The 21,268-nt window shown below is 46.1% G+C and overlaps 1 protein-coding gene across 1 annotated transcript in view; it reads left to right on the top strand.

Moving 5' to 3' along the window:
• Positions 1–19,609, top strand: part of LOC146797945 (caveolin-3-like) — a 35,353-nt gene extending 15,744 nt beyond the window's left edge. The window contains exon 2 of the mRNA XM_085627801.1: positions 18,794–19,609. Coding sequence (XP_085483927.1) covers positions 18,794–19,132 — 339 coding nt within the window. The 3' untranslated portion in view covers positions 19,133–19,609. The remainder of the gene's footprint in view (positions 1–18,793) is intronic.
• The last annotated feature ends 1,659 nt before the right edge of the window (positions 19,610–21,268 follow it).

Here is a 21,268-nt window from a genome sequence, read left to right as displayed (position 1 = left end):
CTAAGTTTGTGAGTCCCTATCAGCAAACTAACGTCACATTGCGTGAGATTATCGCTGGGTTTCCAGCGATAATCTCACGTTAGGCAGTTAGCGTGAGGATTTTTATCGCTGAGTAGATAAGCGTTGCTAAAAGCACGCTATCTCAGCGATAAAAATGAACATTACCCGGCGATAATTATCCTCACGCTAAGAGCGCTGAGCCATAATTATCGCCGGGTGTTGCTGATATGCCCCTTAGTACTTGTTAGTTCCTTTGTGTCTTCATTGCTTCCAGTGATTCCTTTCACAGGGTACACTTTTGGGAATACTATTCCAAAATAGCAACTGCCGTACCAATGATCAGGCAGCCTGAAATAGGCTTTATTGCCACATGTAATAAACTCCAGGAAATACTGGATCTGTTCCACCTTTTAGTCCCCATCCCCCAATAACTAAGAAATTATGTTCACATTCAGTGGAAACAATAAATGCATTGTTATATTCAGTCTTTAATCTATGGGGGCAGATCTTCCCTTTCTTTTCAAAATCCAAGGACATAGCAGCATGAGTCTTGCCAGTTGTATACATTTCTTCTTTCTTAGCCCATTGAGGTATTTGAGGTTTCGGTTCAGAAGCCCTTCTTTGTAAGTCCTGTCTCCTTTGCTCGACTAAATTCCAAAATATATTCTTCGTGTAATTTACATGTTAGATTGTGCTGGTGTACTTCAGCTATATATTTTTGTTTTCATAGTTAGAAAATATTCTCCCATAAACTGTGCATCCTTCGTACTAAGAACTGGGTTCATGCTCTTTCGCATAGGAACCTCAGAAAAAATCACATCTATATTAGAATAAGAATATTGTAACTTTCCTGTTCCATAAAACAAACTTGCTAAAATACTACAAGAAATACCATAGGTTAATGGAATATGGTGATATGTTACACCTGCTACTGATGCAGGTAATTTCATACACACATAATAATCACTAACTTCCATAGTGTCTACATACTACACTAATAATTTTGTCAATACATTTAAAGCAGTGTCATTATTTGTCACCAAGTGGTGTACATCTAACTCATCTGGTGCTCCTAAATCTACTCTGTCTCTTTTAGTCTTAGACTCAGATGGTGCTTCTAATGCTACTCTATCGCCTTTAATGTTAGCTACCCTTTCATGTGTGCTTGTGTTATTGTTTTCTTTTGTAACCATGAAATAAGGGATGGCTACTGTTAGTACTAACCAAATTATAAGTACCAAAAATATACTACATATGCATTTTCTACAACATCTTTTTACACGATTTTGTTTAGGTTTTTCAGCATCCCTGTCATCAGCCATTTTGGACTAAGAAGATGTCTCTTCTTTATTTTCGAATTATTTATGAAATATACATTTTTGGGTAATTTTTCAGGTTGGTCTCACTTCTTCGACAATCTGTTCTGCATTTATTTCTTCATCACTTTCTTCATTTAAATCTAGATTCTCGAATTCTTCAAGAATGACATATGTCCATTCAGTACCCATGAACTTCGTGTTCAATACTTTTAATCTTTGACTTCTTCATTTGGGCTTATCAGTAGATGTCCCAGACTGACTAGAAATGTTGTTTACCTGGTCAGGTTCTTTATTAATTGTCTTGAAATTATACTTTAACCTTTTCACACCACCTGGTCAGTTATCACCCCTTCTGACCCTTTTTGCCTGCACTGCACTGTCACTGTCTTCGAGTGTTCTTTTATTTTCATTAAGTTGTGGCACAATCTGGTTATTTTTGTTTTCAGAATCCTTCTCTGTCTGTCCTTGTCCAAGGCTTATTTCTGTAATGTCATTTTCTGCCTGGATGCATTCTTCTTCTCTGCCTGACCCTATTCATGTTTTATTTAGATTTTTTTTTCTTCTTCTACCTGAACTTGTTCTTCTTTTCCTAACTGGTCCTGCTCAGGTCTTACTGCACTTTGGTTTTCTGCAGCCTGAATGTGTTCTTCTAGACATATCTGTCCCTCCTCAGACTCATGAATGGTTTCATCCACTTCTGTCTGAGGAGATTGTTCTCTCTTTGACTGATCCTGCTCAGGTTCTCCAACAGTTGTATTTTCACTTTCCTGCTCTTGTTCTTCTATACCTATCTGGTCCTCACTATTCTCCTGTCTCTCTAACCTGGTTTGGCTTCTTGTTCTCACAATTACAACATCATTTTGTATTGTCGAGTGTTTGGATAGACTGCACCTTCCTTCACAGTAACTTTCCCTGGGTCTACATTTGCCATTAACCCTACTTCTTTTCCTGTGAAATCCCACACATCTGGATTTACTGTCATTTTGACCTCATCTGGTAAATTGTCTTTTGTCATCAAAGAATACATCTCGTCTACCTCGGGGCCTTGTTTAGCTAACATGATTTTGTAGACTCCGTCTTCATCTGGGGTTTGAATTGCAACACTGTCCGGCGTGCAAAATATTGTGCAGTTCATTTTGCACAGTATATCTCTTCCTAATAAATTTACGGTACTGGAGTCACACACCACAAATTTGTACATTTTCCTGAAATTGCCAATGCGTATTTCCATTGGTTCTGTAATTGGCGTTCTAATCTGTTTATTTGAAATGCCCACTACCTGGATCGCTTCTACCGAGAGGGGTAGGTTTGGGATGTCAGCTGTTCTCACAGTAGAACGGGTAGCACCATTGTCCAACAAAAAGGTAATATCTTTTCCTTCTAACTTACCACCAATATATGGACCTGACTGATCTACCAGGAAGTATGCGCCAAGTACGCACTCCTTTTCCTCCCCACTCAGGCACCGTCATTGGTCGCTGTCATCGAAATAAGTATCCTGTAAAAGAAATTGTGATGTTACAGAATTTCTCTTACACTTCCTCATTGAAATCTGGTGTCCGCACTTTACTTGGCCTAGTTCACAAAATTTGGTATAGGGGCAGGGGGCAACTGACTCTGTAGATTTACAACATGCTGCAGTTGACTCATTATCACCTCATTCTGTGTCTGTGGATTTAAATTTTGATTTGGGCCATTATTATTCTGAATATTTTTAAGTTCGTTTTTCCAATGCCCCAATTTTCCGCACCCATGACAGGGAAACTTTTTCTTTGCCACCTCTCTACTTATTTGTCCTTTTTGTTTTCCCCCATTATTTTCACTTTGGCCTTGCCCCTTTCCTTGATTTCCTGTCTGACTGTTTAGTTGGAGTTCCTGCTGTTCTGCTAATTTTACTTGGACCCACATCACCTTTTCTTCTAACTTCTTTCGTCTATTGTCAATTTCATCTTCTCAATACATATTTACAATGCATATTTAAGAATGTCATCTATTGGTCTCGCTTGCCAACACAACATGTGTTGAGGAGTCATGTCTCCAATTTCTGGTTTTAATCCTGTCACAAATCGATACACAAAATGTCCCACATCTTTATCTCCAATGTTCTCAAATCCACTATACTGTTTAAATACCTGCAGTAGGCGTTCATAATAAGTATGTATGGACTCATTTCTATCCTGGGTTGTTCTATCCATCTTTACCCAATCCGTTTCTTTTGGAGGAATTTTGCTTTTCAAGAAAGTGATCACCTGGTGATATTTCTTCATTACTTCTTCTAAAGGGGCTCCTGTTTTCTCATCTCTCAGGTATTCATCACTAGGCCAATCGACAGTAATTTTATATTCTGTCCGTAAATTAGCAGGTACCACTATGTCAAATAAGCCATCCAAATCTTTTAACATTACTTTAGAAACCTTCACAAATCTTTCAACTTGCCAATATCATCCAACTGGCTTTTCTTTTAACTTCGGGAAATCATTAGTAAATGACAAAATATCCTGCCAGGTCTATGGAACATGTACATATCCTCCTCCTGGTACCACTCTCATTGGACATAATCTTTCTACCGTTCCTGTTTCTTTCAACAAAAATTCAGAAGTTGTTCGATTGACATGTGCTTCTTCCTTTTTTCTCATCCATCTAACTTTCCATTTATCTAGATCACCCCATCTTTGTAAAATGGTCATTAATTCTTTGACCTGTAATTTTCTTCCGAACCCATTCATATTTTCCAAGTCCTTATCACTGAATTCTCCTCTGTATGGTTTCTGTAATACCTTGGATTTCCCTATTTCAACTCCCATTTCAGAGGCTAGATCTGTCAATTTCTCATGGAATATCTTTGTATTTCTAGTGATACTTCTACAAATGAACAGTAACTCTTCTTCACTGTAAGCATTTAGCCTCTCTAGTCCCATGTTTCCAGCTATCATTTCTTCCAATTCCACTTTCAATTTGTAAATATCTAAAAATTTTCAGTGGCTGTTTTGGCTTATCTATGCCCTGTGCCCATCTTTCTAGTTCTTCCGGGGATACTACTGTGGCACCTTTGGTTCCGGTAGATGTTTCTTTCGAACAGCTAGGTGTAACTCTTCTTGAGGTTTCATTTATCCGTCCTCTTATCGGCAAATCCATTAATGATATCACTGAATCACATTCACTGCCTTGATCATCAATTATTATATTATCTTTTCAATTGTAGGTGTGGACATGATGACCGATTGTTTTATCTCCATATAATGGAACCACTGGACCTATAGTCACTGGTATAGTCAGCGCTTCAGAGTGGGTACTCAATTGGGTTATTTTCTGCATTAATCCTTCTCTATTCTTATGTATTGCCTCTCTTTCTTTTTCCTGAAGTACCCTTCCATTTGTTGGGTCATGTATAACTTGTGGAACCAATTGTGCTCCCAAAACTGGGGCACTAGGAGGAGTTCTTCTGGATCCTTCTTGGCATGGCGGAGGGTTTTTCATTAAAATGTCCTCTATAAAATCATCTTCTGATTCTCCACTACCTGTCATCGTTAAATGTTTGGTTTTCTCTGTGCACTTGCCTCCTGGCTGTTCTTCAGCCATTAGTACAGGATATAATCCTTCAGCCACCATTTCTTGTCTCCATTGTTTCATCTGATTATCTCGTGATTCGCGCGGTAGTCTAGGATAAAACCCTCTAAAGCTACTGCTATTTCTGGATCTATTGAGCTCAAATGGTTCAGTCTCCCATTCCTCTAAAGCTTCATATTGGATTAATCTTGGTCGGGGCTCTAATTTATTCATTCTTAATCTGTAGAATTCTCCCATTAAATGTACCATGTTCTGGGAAAGCTAGGACTCCATCACTCTTTGTATATTCTATCCAATTTTCTAACCATACACAAGTATGATAGCCTCTTTCCCTCATCATGCATGATGCAGGCGTTTTCGGGGGAGGCATAAGAATTCCCTCTCTAGTCTTAATGGGTTTATCCTTTTTAAAATATTTTTTAATTTTCTGCATAAATGTCATTTTCTTTTTTCTGTGTACATCTTGGGTGTCGATCCTTTTATATATTGTTCTCTGGCAAATCCTAAATACCTTCTGTCTGGGCGATTCCCTATTAAAGTTGGATTGTGTTTCCACATGTAAAGCTCACTGTCAATTATCATTAAAGCTTCTATTTTTCTAACCAATCAAATGTTCACTTTTATTCTAATAATTGACCAATACCAGTGCGGCTTCTATTCTTTCAACCAATTACATTCGGTTTCACTCGGGGGGCGTGGCTTGGCTGCCGAGCGGAATGGCTGCCTGAAACCGCAGCTCCGCCGATCGAGCACAGAAATCCTTCAATTATTTGCTGAACTGGGGTGCGGGCTCGGACCTCCCCGCCTGAGACGGTAGTCCAGGGTGTCCACCCTGTGCGCTGGCTGTTCTGACCCCGTCGGAGACGCGTGGGCGGAGAGCGGCTCGCAGGAAGCACGGAGACGCGGCGGCCTACAACAATCGCGAGAGCCGGGGCCTTGCGTGTGGAGGGCCCGTAACCTGACCGAGGGGTGAGGCAGAGGCTGTTCGATCGCCCCAGGAGACGCGTGCCCCGCTGGATGTTCACCCCCTGCGGCTGAAACAGTGAGGCTGGGACAGCGGCGTCTGGTGTGGGGGAACACTGAAAGTGGACTGGAGGTGCGGCTAAGGGAGAGACCCGAACGCTCTGCGGCGCACTGGGAGCTAGCTGACTGCCGTGGACGGCGCGGAGGGCCCCGATGCTTGCGCTCGGCGAGCGCTGCTGGGCCCTGCTCTGGGAGCACGTGTTGCCGAACCTCATGGACTGAGACTGTGATTTGTTCCTTTCTATCGCCTGCCCCTGGAGTGCATACCGGTGAACAGTGGCAGGCCCGATCGGATAATTGCAGTGGCGGCCATCTTCCCTGAAGCCGTAGTGTGGCGGAGTTCTATGGTCGGAGGCCCCGGGGCGACGATCGGAGAGACGTGGTCGGCTGCCGTGCCTGCCCCGGCCATACTGCAGTGCTGTTGAGGGCACGCTTAGGACCAGGGCCCCCCGGAGCAGTGGGGGGTCGGGGCGCGGAGCAGTGAATCGATTGGCTCTGGCGCGGGATTGCTTGGCTTGCTCTCCCCTCCGGATGTTCGCTTAACCGGGGTGCGGGGGCGCTCCTGCGGTTGGCCTTCTCCGCTGTGCCGCGTTGACCTGGGATGCGGAAAGTGAACGGCTGCACGAGTATCGGCCTGATCCGACGGTCTGTGCTGTGACTCCCCCCGCTTGGTCCGCTTCTCTGTGACCGGTGTGTGCCCCGACACTGGGGGCACAGCCCTCTTACCTACCAACGAGGCCTAACCGCCCTGCTGCCCTCGACGAGACGCTGGTGGTTGGCGACTGGCGGCGACTGGTGCAGTGTGAGGAGATCGCGGCTCGGCTGGCCACACACACTACCGGCGCCGGGTGGCGTCCGGTGAGCGGCCATGGGCAAGCCGGACACGCGGCAGCCGAAAATCACCTTCGACAAGTCCAAGCAGAAGCCGCCGGACCCAGACCCAGACCACCGTGAGGCTGAGTCTTCTCGAGCAGACCGGAGTGGTGCTTAGGATGTAGACATTAAGGCCATGTTTCAGGAACTGAAAACAAGTTTACATGGCATTGATGGCAAAATGGATGCGCTGGCGGCCCGCATGGACGGTATCACGTCTCGCATGGACAAACAAGAAGGAAGAGTGGAATCGCTCGAAACACGTGTGGCCGACACGGAGGAAAATCAGACCGGCCTTGCCGGCCAACTGCGGGGCATGGATAAGATCCTGACACTCATTCAACAGAAAAATGAGGATTTGGAAGCGCGCTCGAGGCGCAACAACGTCCGCATCACGGGTGTGGCGGAAACGACGGACATAACAAACATGGAGCTTTTTGTTGAACAAATGTTTAAGGATCTGTTTGGGTCGGGTTTGTCTTCGATGCTCCTGGTCGAGAGGGCTCACAGATCATTGGGGCCCAGGCCTAAACCAGGTGCACCGCCCCGGCCTATTATTGCACGAATCTTAAATTATAGGGACCGGGACGTGATCTTACGGATGGCAAGAGACATGACAGACGTGCAATACAAGGGCAATCACATTGCATTATATCCGGACTATACGATGCAGGTTCAGGCCGCTCGAAGGGAATTTTTGCCGGCGAAGAAACTTTTTCAACAGGCGGACACCAAATACTCCATCTACCCTGTAAAACTCCGGGTCCAAGGTCCCGGTAAACCGTCCTTCTTCGTTGACGCGAAGGCGGCTCTGAAATATGCCAAACAACTGGTAAAGGACCAAAAGACTCAGGCACCTGCAGATGACCCGGACCAGCGGGACAGGCTAAGTGATGTTGAATGACTGTTCATGTATGCTTCTTGTTAAGTCGCTGGGTATTGCCTGTCTGCGCCGGGCTGGGCCATAGAGAATGTTGAATTCCCTGGAGGATCAATTTCAGATGCTGGAAGGGAGCTAAGTAGGACTGCGGGATCGGGAGGGGGGGGTCCTTGAGCTGGTACACTAGGCCCGCGCTCGATCGCCCTGTCATGAGTACAGGGCTTGTGGGTGGCCAACCTGCGTACCTCAAGGGATGATTCCCATTCACCGTTCACATCTAAGGACTGTAGTTACAGTTGTCGTAGTGGGGAGGGGGACCTGGGAGGTCATTGCACAACCTGATTGGGGGGTTGGAGCGGGTGGGGTTGGGGTTTGGTTGTGGTTGGGGGATTTTGTTGAGTTCTATTTAAGTTTCAGAGCTGGGTCAGAGGAGGCGAAAACTGCTATTGAATCGCACATTGTGCACTGTACGCTGCCATGTCGACAGTCACATAGCAAGAGGTGTTCTGGCATTTGCCGGGCAGGATGCCCAGATGGACGGGTGGGATGTGTGCTGTCTATCAGAGAAGGGTTGCCGGTAGTGACGCAACTAGGAACAGGTCCATGGCCTGATCGAGTTTTATTTCAATGCTTGTTGCCGTGCGGAGGTTCCCTACCTTGTCGGCGGGCTTACAGATTGCTGAGGCATGGCCGCCCCCATATGTTGAGACCCGCTGGGCTGGTAATGCTTGCTTTGCGTTTCGGCATGAAGTGGCCGGGTGCCTGGGGGGTTGGTATATGTCTGAAGCTTGCCCGAACATTGTTAACACGCCTGGTGCTGTGAATAGCATAAAGTGTACTACCTGGAATGTACGGGGTATGAATGATAGACGCAAGGTGAGACTGATACAGGCCTTCCTAATTAGAAAAGGTGCGGACATTTGCCTTCTGCAAGAGACGCACCTGACGGCCAACGCTGCGCAGCTGCTCAGGCACAATCGATGGGGTGAGGTAGTCCACGCTCACTATTCTAACTACTCCAGAGGGGTGGCGATACTCATCAGAAAGGGGCTTCACTGGAGGACGCATGAGGAAATCAGGGACACAGGGGGAAGGTATGTTCTGTTGGTTGGTTCGCTGTGCGGCGCGAGAGTGATTCTGGTGAATGTATATGGCCCGAATGACGACAATCCAGAGTTCTACGAGGAATTGTGGCATAGGGTGCGGACCTGTGGACCGGCAGCGATATTGTGGGGAGGTGACTATAATGTGGTACTGTCAGATACTAAAGATAGGCAGGGCACAACTCGGGAACATCACCCCAGGGCGTCGGAGGCGCTTGGCTATATTATGCAGGAGGCAGGGCTGGTGGACTCCTGGAGGACACTGCACCCTGAGGCCCGCGCCGGTACGTGTATTACAGCTCATCGTGCGGCCTGGTCCAGATTGGACTTCTGGCTGCTGTCCAGAGATTTGCACTCATCGGTGTTAGAGGTGACTCACATGCCGCGGTCTCTTTCTGATCATGCCCCGGTGTGCTTGACGCTATCCACGCCGCCGCAGTACATTCAGCCGTTTAGTTGGAGGTTCCCCTCCCGTGCGCTGCGCGACCAGGTCTTCCAGCATTCTTTGCGGGAAAGACTGGAGGAATACTTCGCACTTAACGAGGGCTCAGTAGATTCACCTGGCGTTCTCTGGGAGGCCTGTAAGGCAGTAACCAGGGGTCATTGCATGGCGCTAAAAACTGGGGTTCTGCGCTCCATAAGAGATACCCTGAGCAAGTTGGAATCTGAACTTGCCCAGCTTGAAGCTGCGATGATGGTGGCCCCTTCTGGTGGGGCGAGTGCAGCCTTCAGGACGAAACTGACCATGTATCAAGAGGAGGCGGAAAGGGAGGTTGCGTTCTTGTCCAACGATTCTCAGGCCAGACGTTATGGAGAGGGTGATCGAGCTGGACGAACACTAGCCAACATGCTGCGCCCGCCACGTGGGTCGGAGCATATTCTGGAGCTACATGGGTCAGGGGGTGAAGTGATTCGAGACCCTCCGGCTATACTGACAGTGATGACAGATTACTATAAGGTCTTGTATACCTCTAAGGTGACACCTGACGACACTATTATTAGTGACTACCTGGACACCATAGCACTAGCGTGGTTCAGTAATAATGCCCGACAATATATGGACCTACCCTTCACGCAGGAGGACATTCGAGCGGTGATAGCCGCTATGCCACTCAGCAAGGCACCAGGCCCCGACGGGCTGAGGGCGGCCTACTACAAGGAATATGCAGACCTACTTGTCCCGCGATTGCACAGAGTTTTTGAGGAAGCGATGGAGCTGGGCATCCTCCCTACCTCGATGCGAGAGGCCCTTATCATTACGCTGCTTAAACCTGGCAAAAATCCTGTAAACCCGGACTCATATCGCCCACTCTCGCTAATTAATCTTGACGCCAAAATTTACGCGAAATTACTCGCTGACCGTCTGAAATTTATGCTGCCACAGATAGCGTTGTCCGATCAGTCGGGATTTGTAATGGGGAGGTCCACTTCCCACAATCTGAGAGTACTGTTTGGGCTCCTGCATTATTTGTATCCCAAGGTGCAGGCCGCGGCCGCATTGCTTGATGCCACTAAGGCGTTCGACTCATTAGAGTGGAAATTCCTACGGGCGTTATTCACTCGCATGGGTTTCAGCCCCTCCTTTGCCAGGCGTATTGGAATACTCTATAATGACCCGACGGCTAGGGTGCGGGTTAATGGTCAGACGTCTGCCCCGATCCCCATAACCAGAGGGACTCGGCAGGGCTGCCCCTTGTCGCCACTGCTGTTCGCCATTGCGACGGAGCCGCTGGCGGCCCGTTTGCGCCAACATCACACTCATCGCAGTATCGGCTTCACGTCGCGTGGCCTGCTGGTGTCTATGTACGCCGACGACATAACCATATATATGTTGAATCCATCGGAAAACTTTGACCCACTGATGCGTGAGGTGACAAGATACAGTGGCATCACGGGTATCGATATCAACTGGTCGAAGTCGGCGATGTTCCCGCTGACGGACGGTACGAGTCAATGCCATACGGAATTCCCGATTGACTGGGTCACTGATGAGATTAAATACCTGGGCATACGGTTTAGCCGATCGGTGCAGGACATATGGCTGGCCAATTTTGGGGTGGCCGTGGAATGGCTGGAGTGTAAGGTGAGGCGCTGGAAGGCGCTGCCGCTATCTCTGATGGGCCGCATAGCTATTGCTAAAATGGTGGTCGTTCCTAAGTTTCTTTACTTATTCGGAAACATCCCCGTGCCACTCACTAAGTCGTTCTTCCGCCGGCTCCGCTCCGCCTTGATTGAACTGGTCTGGGCGGGTAAGCAGCCCAGAGTAGCCTGGAACCTCCTCACACTCCCCTTCCGTCAGGGAGGACTCGCGGCCCCGGACATGGAGCTATATGCGTACAGTGCTCAGGCCCAATACCTGCACTACTGGCAGCACCCGATCCCTTACCAGCCGCACGTGGCTATCGAGATGGACGTTGCGGCCCCCTGCCCCCTTCGTGCAGCGGTGTATCAGAGATACAGACGCTCCCGGGATGACATTGATACTGTTGAAATGGTACGCTGGGCCTGGTCAAGCATTGCCAAACGTGCGGGCGTTGATGATTTATATGCGCCGAGTATGCCCCTTGCGGATAATCCACTATTGGGGCCATTGACGGACGCAGCGGTGGTGCGGCGGGCGCAGGCCTGCGGCCTGAAGGTGGCGGGAGACTTGTACCCGGACGATACCTTCCTTACAGTGCGGGATATGGCGGCAGCGCCGGAACCGACGGCCTCGGAGCTTCTTCTCTACTATCAACTGCGGTCTGCCTGCAAGGGCAGGTACCCTATGTTTCCAGATGCTCCGCCGACGCTTGCGGCCTTGGAGGACGTACTCTCGAATTCCTCCGCACGCAAACTGATCACACGTATCTATAGAGCTACTCAAAACACAGCTCCGGTTGTGCACACTGACTCCAGATCCTCGTGGGAATATGAAGCGGGTATATCTATTACCGAGAAACAGTGGGAGTACTGTTGCTCCCAACTTGAAAACCTATCCCCTAATTATAGGCTGCGGTTGGTGCACTTCAACTATCTGCACCGGACTTACCGTACGCCCATACAACTGTGTAGGATGGGACTACGGTCTGATGCGAACTGTTGGAGATGCGGTGAGAAGGAGGCCACGTTCTATCACCTCGTATGGGTGTGTGGTCCCATACGCGACTTCTGGATTGCAGTCTTCAATACCGTAAGGCAGATTGTGGGGGTGGAACTGGAGCCGGACCCACTTGTGGCCCTCTTGGGATTCGTTAGAAATGTGCCTAAGGCCTCACGTAGGCTTGTGGCCGTTTTGCTATTACTTGCTAAGCGTCAAGTAGCGCTACACTGGAAGAAGACGATGCCGCCGAAAGTGGCGGCCTGGATAAGAGCGGCGGTGTACTGTAGGGAGCAGCTGACTTCATACTAGGACCAGCTGCCACAGCGCTCGAGGCCTGTAGATATATGGCAGCCACTGGTGGATTGGTTGGCTAGGACGACAGCGTTGGAAGATGACTAGGGGGTCTGATCGTGACTTTGGTGACGTGGCGAGGTTGGAGTTTGACTGTGGTGCGCTGTACGTGGTGATCCGCCTGACATAAGTGATCTGGGGTTTGGGGCTCGCTTTCTGTGGGGGGTTGTCAGTCGATTGCGTTGTCTGGGTGTGCTGTGGGCGCAGCGTGGAGGCGATTATGACATTTCGACTATTCATTGTTTGCTTCCTTTCGACTCTGGCTCTCTGTTAGTTTTGTTTTGTGTGGTTCATTGCAAAATATTGTATTGGTGTTCAAATGTACGACGTCAAATGCTTGGGCGGAGTACCGCCTCGCAAACTAGCTGCCTGCCTCCGGGTTGTTGGCTGAATAGCAGTGTACTCTTCGATGGAATAATAAAGGTTTTGGAAAACAAAAACAAAACAAAAAAAATTCGGTTTCACTCTATGTGTTTAGCCAATACTAGAGCGGCTTTTCTGTGACGTCAGTATCACTCCTTACTACTGACCCCCCCTTTAAAATTTTGCGTCAGTCACACGCCCGCTGTTCCAACCAATCCCAGCGCGGCCCTCTGTGATGCCAGTGCAGCACCCGCAACTGACCCCTCCTTTACAAGGTAACACGAATAACTTATTTTCTTACGATTTACATCCAAAATTCATTAAATGGCAACATAGAAACATTTGCTACTCTGTTTTCTCCCCTAAAATCAGAAAGTCGATTTACATTTACTGCGAGTAAAACATTTCTGCTTACTCTTCACACACTACGAGTAAAACTCTTCCGCTTACTCTTCACTCAAGCGCCGACGAACCTGCTACTCCTTTGGTATTACCCTTTCTAGGTAATATAAGACCAAAGTTTTACCAGCGAACTCTTTGCAATCAATCACTCTCACCTTTATACAAATTAATCCCTAAATCAGCACTATCAGCCTTGCATAGCCTTTCAGTGCTATCTTTAACACTACAGTGTGGTTTCCATTCACCACCCGCTATTCAATATTCCCGGGAATTTCAAAACAACATGAAACAAAATACAATTGGGTTTGTTAATACATAAGCAATCATTCAAAATTCAATATTTTCGCCTAACTAGTTGATAAAAAACCACAGCTCTGCTACCAGAAAAACTGATCCAGCGGGTTACCAGCTAGAGATACTCACAAACCAACATACTCACCTGGGCCCATTAAACACACATACACATGAGCTAGTAAAGTACCGCTGGGGTCAATTTGTTGTACTAATACCTGTAAGATGAATTTACCTTATCATTTCTTACCAACCCTTTCTGACCGAATGTACTTTCCTCTGGTCAATGGACCTTTTAGTTAACTTATGTAGGGGAAAATTGACATAGATTAAAATCTTTAAATAACCACAGACTCGGGAGAGTTTTAAATGTTTATCTAGTAAAATTGATGTGAGCCAAGAACCCAAATACAATTCGTACACCGTCTTCTTCAAGGAAGATTTTTAAACAGAAAATCATTAAACAATGTTATTACGATGACAGTGCCTGAAATAGGGAAAAACAGAGAGAGCAATACAATGACATACTACACAGATTTATAGTTACCTGGGATGGTGTGGAAACAAACACCTTGGCCAAGGAGTTGGAAAGGTCCCATGGGACAAATCAGGTGACAAAGGTTCAGGACAGGATTCAGGGATAGGATAGATGACTTCTTCTAGATATGACACCTGCGTCGCACCCCTCTCTGACACTATCTTCCTCCTCGATAATTCCGCGATCTTCTTCTATTATGTGCCTCCTCGATTCTTCTGCATCTTCTTCTATTAATTAGGGTTTAGGCTCTAAGTCTGCAAATGGAGTCTTCTTCAACAATTATTCAATTCTCGGACAGCATCTCGGTCTCTCAGCATCTCCGTCTCTTTTGGTGAGCTCTAACTAACTAAACTACCTCAATTATACCCTTCCAATGGCATGTACCATCCCTAAATGTTTCAATTTTATGAAACTCATAATTCTGATTGGACAGGAAAGGGGGGATGATCATTACACCATGCTAAGTTTTAATAATTTTCTTTAGTCTATTGTTCAGCATTCCCGCACCTTAAATTTATTTTCCCAAGCTTTATTTCCCACCCGCATTTCACATTTTTATAAATAAAAGTATACATTTAATAATTTTCTCATTCATCCTCCGGGATGTCTTCTGCGTTCCCAGGACATGTTGCGATCGTGGCCTTGGCTGAAGTTCAAGTACATCATCTTGGTTCCTGGCGGATTACGAGTTCGCATACGTTGGGCATCACATGGCACATAGACTTTAGTATTGCTCTGAGGCCCAAATTCGAACTAAATAGAAAGAGTCAAAGAAACATGTTAGAAATCAAAATAAAATGGTTTCACTGTATACCACCCACCTCTACTCTAATCCCATTTACTTAAAAAATCTTGCGCATTAGTATTTTAATAAAGTTGCAGGGTTTAGTTTCAGCAAAAGCTTGCGCTTTAACATGTGTGTTTCAAGCGGCCATCTTAAAAGCGATTGTGCAGCTGCAAAGATTTCCCTCCAAGCAAAGACTCGTCATTACTACGTAGATGTAGTTGACGCATGCGCAGTACAGAATTCTGCGTTAGCAGCCATTTTTAGTCACACTTGGGTTACTTGTTAGTACGACACATATGTAAGCTTCCCCTAAACTTAAATGTATAAACTGTAATGCACGTTAGTATTCACAAACACAATTATTACAGTATTACGAGTTATTTTGAGAAGATTGCATCCGAGCAAGTCTCTTTTATACGAGTCCTTGCTCCATCAGTGGTCCGCAGCTGTCAAGGGCTTCGGTCAAGGGCTGGCCTGTTTAATTAATAATGGAGTGGCATAACAGCCTGCAGCGCGCGGTGTGCGCAGCTCAGCACACTTAGAGGCTGGCCTGGGTAAGCTTGCTACAAATCATGCAACAATGTTGGATTGTTGAAACAATCATCGCGCTTCTGCACGGCATTCAGCACTTTCCATGATGTCACAGTCAGTGCTGCCAATGGGCAGTCAGTGGGTGGCAGATGAATTCTGCACTGTCTGTGAGCCCACTTGCTGTAAAATGCGTCCTGCTGTTTTACGACCTAGCGTGAGTCTGACCTCGAGGAACTCTGTGATCTACCTTGGTCTGGGCGGCAGCTGACTTGCGTGCTTGCGGCGCAGCCGGAGCAAGCCGGCTTGAGACCCCTGACTGCAGCTCAGCTCACACTGAGCAGGCCCAAGCGAGCTCAGGCAGCCGGTCACCAGACAAGCGTAGGCTGCGGGCGGCCGACATACAGGGCTTTAAGTGATCCAGGTCTCACCGGTGCTGAACACCAGCAGTTTTTTAAACGAGGCCTCAAAATGGGTCTCCATCGGGCTCAGTTTTATGCCCTGGCACAGGCGGTCCGTTTTTTCCCCTGACTGCAGTGACAGCAGGCATGTTGATGTGTGCCTGCTCACACTGCTCACTTCTCTCTAGTGGAGAAGTTACGGCATGACGTCATGCCAGGTGAGTGTTGTAGGGGAAGGGAAATCCTTTAAAGAGAGTCATTTTCTCTCTGGATTTCTCTCTCTTTTTGAAGCTCAGGAGCAGCAACACTATCGTGGTGTCCCCATGGCTTTAAGGGGAAGCTTTTTCAATATTATATAAAAGCCATAGTTGCTGCTTATTTATCTTAAGAAACTAACAACCATTGACAAAGCCAATAGTGCTGACTTGTCGTAGGTATGATGTTACTTGTTGTATCATATATCTGGATGCAATGACAGAGAGAGCAAAATACAAGTCCGGCAGCACACTATGCTAAGCACAGCTTCTTACCCTACGTGTTTTAAGCCATGCCCTTAAGTACATTGGCCACGCACCTCTGAGAGACCCCCCAGTTTTTTCATCCCACGGAAAGCCCTGCCAACATGGAAATATAGCAGCACTCTTGGCCGTCGCTGCATAAAGTAAGTGTGTTTGCAAGGCAAGTCCTGGATGCTTACAATAAGTTATTGATGTATCACGTTGATTTAAAGATCCAAATGTTGTGTTTGCCAGAATTTGGAGCCTCTGCCTGCCAACAGTGTCCATTTTGGTGAGTAACAAACAAAACCAGCTTATTTACTGTGTCTGTAAAGTCACGTTAAGTGTCTGCACAGAGTGCGTTTTTTTTTTAAACCCAAGATCATAACTCGCAATGACAACACACCTATTTTTATTTAGCCCAATGCCAGTATGAGGTGGCTCTGGTGACTCGAGTCAGATGAGTGTTGTTGATTTAATCATTTATTAGGCTGCTGACGAGATGGGGCCTCTCACATCCTGGGAGACTCAGCCTGGGGTGCACGTGGGACAGAGAAACCAAGGAGTAGACTGACGCAACTTGATTGGTTACTAGGGCGGAGCAAAGAGGCCCAGACATTTACACTATGGGACATATTCTCAAGTCCCTATGGCCACGGGACCGTCACATTTTCTGAAATTCCCATGGCGATAGGGCCAACGCCCTATTCTCAAGGCAGCTTTAACCCACTTAACGTGGCTTAAAGCCACGTTGAGTGGCCTAACGTTGCCTTGAGAACAGGGCCCCTTTCACGCTAAGTTTAGTGTGAAAGGGGGCATGCAGTGGATGTTGTACAGGGCGTACCACCGCAACACCCATTGAGTTTGACGCTGCCACCTATTATCAAGGGCGGCGATAAGAGGTGGCAACGCTGAACTTAAGACCAGAAAAATCCTGTTCTTAAGGTGGTGAAACAAGGGGAAATGCTTAATTTCTCCTCGTTTTTGCTATTTCCATGAGTACTACCTATGCAGTACACATGGAAATAGCAAAATGACATGGTTTATGTATGTACAGGAAGGAGTCCCTTCCTGTACATAAGCAAACCTTTTAAAAAATGTTGTTTTGTAACTTACATGTGTGCTGCATGAAGCAGCACACATGTAAGTTACTAAACGGCATTTTAGGTTTGTTTATGTGCAGGAAGGGACACTTTCCTGTACATAAACAAACCTCCCCTCCACACAGACACCCTTGCACTCTGGTGCAAGGGTGCCTGCGTTGGCGTTAAGTCGTGAGACTTAGCACTGTCGCAGGGGGAAACGCCAGGCTGCACCACATTCTTGAGAATTGGGTGCAGTCTGGCGTTTCCGAAGTAGCGGTGAGAGGCATTAAGCCAAGGAGGCTAATGCCTTTCACCGCCACTTCCTCGTTAATATGCCTCTATGTGCCTTATTACTTACCTAGGATAGCCAGACATACACACTTGACTTTCACTTCACTATTCGTGCCCTGTGCTGGGTGAAGGATCACACACAGCCTCATACACAGCAGACTTTGTAGCATTGCTGAGTACAGGCATCAGGCAGAGACACACACTAAACGCAAGGCTGTTTTCATGTTGAGCACAGTACAAACTAACGCACCAGGAGAGAAGAATGTATGGAAATGCACTCCTCACCGGGATTGCATACAGTTAGCATTTGGTTACTTGTAGCATTTATTCAGTCTAGGTAAACTTTTCTTCATTGCCTGATTTTTTCAGAGGGGGAGCAACCGAGCATATGGGGCCTTCCGTGAGACAAAAATGACCGCCCACTCCCAGGCCCCCGTGACCTGGCGAACCACAAATGGGCAGTCCAGGAGTGCATAAAATTATTTATCATAATGTACACTCATTCTAAGTAATTACATACAATAATCAGGCCCTTTGTGCTTTATTCCAAAGCAACTCTTGCTTTTGTAGGTTCTAACTTGCCCTTCCTCCTTTCAGCTTTTTTCGCTCTCTCTCTTTTTTTTCTATGCCTCTCTTTGTCTGTTTTTCAAATGTGCACTGACAACTCACTGCGGCAGGGGAAGAGGTTTGCAATTCTTATGGACCTGGCCCTGAAGGTTACCAGCATGCCTAAAACTAGCTTCCTCCTAGGGCCAGGAACGAACTAGCTTCACCAAACTGGCTGCCCGAGGCCCCACTCTTTTCAGGGTCCTGTGCTGCCATGCTAAACATATTTACATATCACAAAATCAAGCCTTTTCAATAAATTCATAATGAGGTAGGTAATGTCAGCTGCCACTAAGTGTACCATATGCCATCAAATATGTCCCAGGACATTGTTTTTATTGCGATTGTGGTGCTCATGTTACCACAAAAACAGAGATGGGCAGTCCATGATGTTCCTGCCCCAGGTCCCACCAAAGCTTCTGAGATCCCTCTTTGTCCTCTATAACTTGTGTTATTCCCTCCTTGGCATGCTGCATTGGCAATCACAGCTGTGTCTTATCAGGCACAGCTGTGGGTGTCACTATGATGTCATATGCGGTGGGTTTCCATGGGGATGGAATGTGACTCCTTGAAAGAGATGTGTCAGTTGGAAGAAGACCTGCTGATGGATGGCTGGGATCTTCTGTGTATAAAGAATCCTGAACCTTTTATCTCCTCTCCTGACTCTTTGTACTACATCTACTCATGGCAAAGTGATATCTTGAATTGTCACATAACTCTTTTCCCAAACCTCGAGTTTCTTCTATCCCTGCCCTCCTAGTGCAGACACTTATTGTGAATGAATTTATTTTTAACCTCTTTTCTAGGTGCTCTTCGAAGATGCTTTCGGTGAACCAGAAGGATCACACAGCATCGATGGAGTTTGGCGATGTTCCTTCAAGACCTTCCGCGGTGTGAAGAGCTGCTGCTACATCGTCCTGTCCGTTCTCTGTGGCGGCCCACTGGCCTGCTGTTGGGCACTGGCGTTCGCCTGCCATCAGTGCTGCCACATCTGGTTGATAGGGCCCTGTCTCACCTGTTGGAGAATGGATATCAGTTGCATTAAGCATTTCTGGAGCACCTGCATCCACTGTATGTGCGACCCATTCTGCGAAGCCTGCGGCCTAATGTTCAGCTTTATCCGTGTGCAGAACAAAAACGGATAAATGCACCAAAACCCGACGCAGAAGAGAACCTACTATCGACACCACAACATCGAAATAGCAAGAGGACTAAGAAGGCCAGTTCTCCTCCCTGGTGATCTGGTCTAATTCACTGCAACAGGCGACCCAACAGAACACTATCAATATCTCTTTTTGTTTATTACAACATTGGTATTTTATTTAACCATACTGAATAGTTCTAGCTTTGTATAATAAAATTAGCTAAAAAAAAGTTTAATATGTTTAACTAAAAATCGCATTGTTATCCAAATAAACAATCACAGGGCCCAGAGGGCGTTTTTCTATTGTTTTCAATAGAAGTTAACCCATTTTCACCGTCCCAGACGTGGGATGACTTTAAACCCATTGTGGACCCTCTGTACCATATTTTTTCTTATGTGTATAAGCATTTCACTTTTCTTCTGCTGGGTTTTGCTAGGTAAACTGAATGCAGCAATAAAGGCCAATTTCAAAATGCTGTATCATTGATCTGTTTATATATTGTGTACGATATAGCAACACAATTTCCGAAGAAGCTGATTGAAAGAGTTGGAATCAATGTGCATGGTTGAAGTTAAAGGGTACACGTTACAGGATAGGTGCTGACAGGAGTCAGATACTAGAGAATTTAAATTTTTCACAGCCTGCTGGGGAGAAAATCTGGAATTTATTAAGGACACTGAGGCTAATATTATGCAAATCTCCTTTATTGCCACAGCTCAGCAACAATTGAAGAACATAGAACTTCAATGAACATTCTAAAGAAGCATAAAGTCCCTTCGTGGCCAGCCATCTTCCTTCTTTGTTAGTCTGCGAGGAAGATCAACGTGCAGAAGAAAAACAGGAATAAAATTGAAGATAGCTTTCCAAATGTGGCCCGAAGGAAAAGGAGATTCTTATTCTGAAAGAAAAGAATAACATTTCATAATATCTTGGCAGAATATATATAAAAATACATAATAGGGAGGGTTACATCCGAAAGAGGAGGGATAATATTAGCCTCCGTATCCTTAATAAAATCCAGATTTTCTGCCCAGCAGGCTGTGAAAAATCTAAATTTTATGGCACAACACGGAGGCCATATTTTGCAAGTTTAAAGTGCATTAAGAACCTTATCAATCACATTAGAGATTGGTCTAAAATAACAAGCCTTTACCATACTATCATTCGACCAGTCTGCTGCCCTAAGGATATCTTGCAGACCACCTCCTAGAAAAAAGGCTTTATAGCCGAAGCACCTCTGAGGGAGTGAGCTCCAAAAATAGATATGTCTACACCACTTTCATGCATGATATCCTTTACCCATCTAGCTAGGGTTGGAGAGGAGACTCCTTTATGTGGAGATCTGTAGGAAATCAATAACTGACATTCATTCAGTCTTAGATTTTTAGTTCTTTTCTCGTACTCTTTCAAACATTTAACCACGCAGAGTCTTTCATTCTGAGGAAAAAAGGGGTAAAAGATAGAAGAAGACATCGTTTTGGTTCTTTTCTTGAGATAAAAGAAAACACCTTCTGGTTGAAAGGCCCTGCTAGAGACATCTAAAGCCTTGACATCTGAAGTTCTTTTGAAAGATATTAGACATAACAAAACGGTAAGCTTATATGAGATGCGTTTAAGGGAAAGAGAAGCATTTTCTCCCCAAGAAGAAAGAGTACGAAGAACGAGGGTAACATCCCAGAGGGCGGTATATTTAGCAGAAGGAGGGTTCAGAACTCTCATGCTTCTCATTATCTTTTTAGTTAATAGAGTCTGACCAACGGAGACTCCGTTAATTAAAGAATGGCCAGCTGAAATAGCAGATTTGTAAACATTAACTGTTCTATAAGATAAACCTGATGTAAACAATTCTGAAAGACAGCTAACAACATGGACTAGATCGTTGAAGGCACCAGCGAACCCATTTGTTCCATGCCAATCGATAAGCCTTTCTTGTACCAGAAGCCCATGACTCAGAAATTTGACGAAAGCCCAGGGATTCACCATTGTCTCCTGAAATCTTCCATGTCATCAGAACCAGAAGACCCTGTTCTACAAGGGGATGGATCTCTCCCTCTGGACCTAGGAGTATCTCCTTGAATGAAGGAATCAAAATAGGGAAGTCTACGCTCATTTCTAAGATGATTGGGAACCATGCCT

This window comes from Triturus cristatus, chromosome 9 (assembly GCF_964204655.1).
Source record: "Triturus cristatus chromosome 9, aTriCri1.1, whole genome shotgun sequence".
Lineage (NCBI taxonomy): Eukaryota > Metazoa > Chordata > Amphibia > Caudata > Salamandridae > Triturus > Triturus cristatus.
The sequence above is the reverse complement of the archived record's forward strand: the minus strand, read 5'-3'. Positions and strand labels throughout refer to the sequence as shown.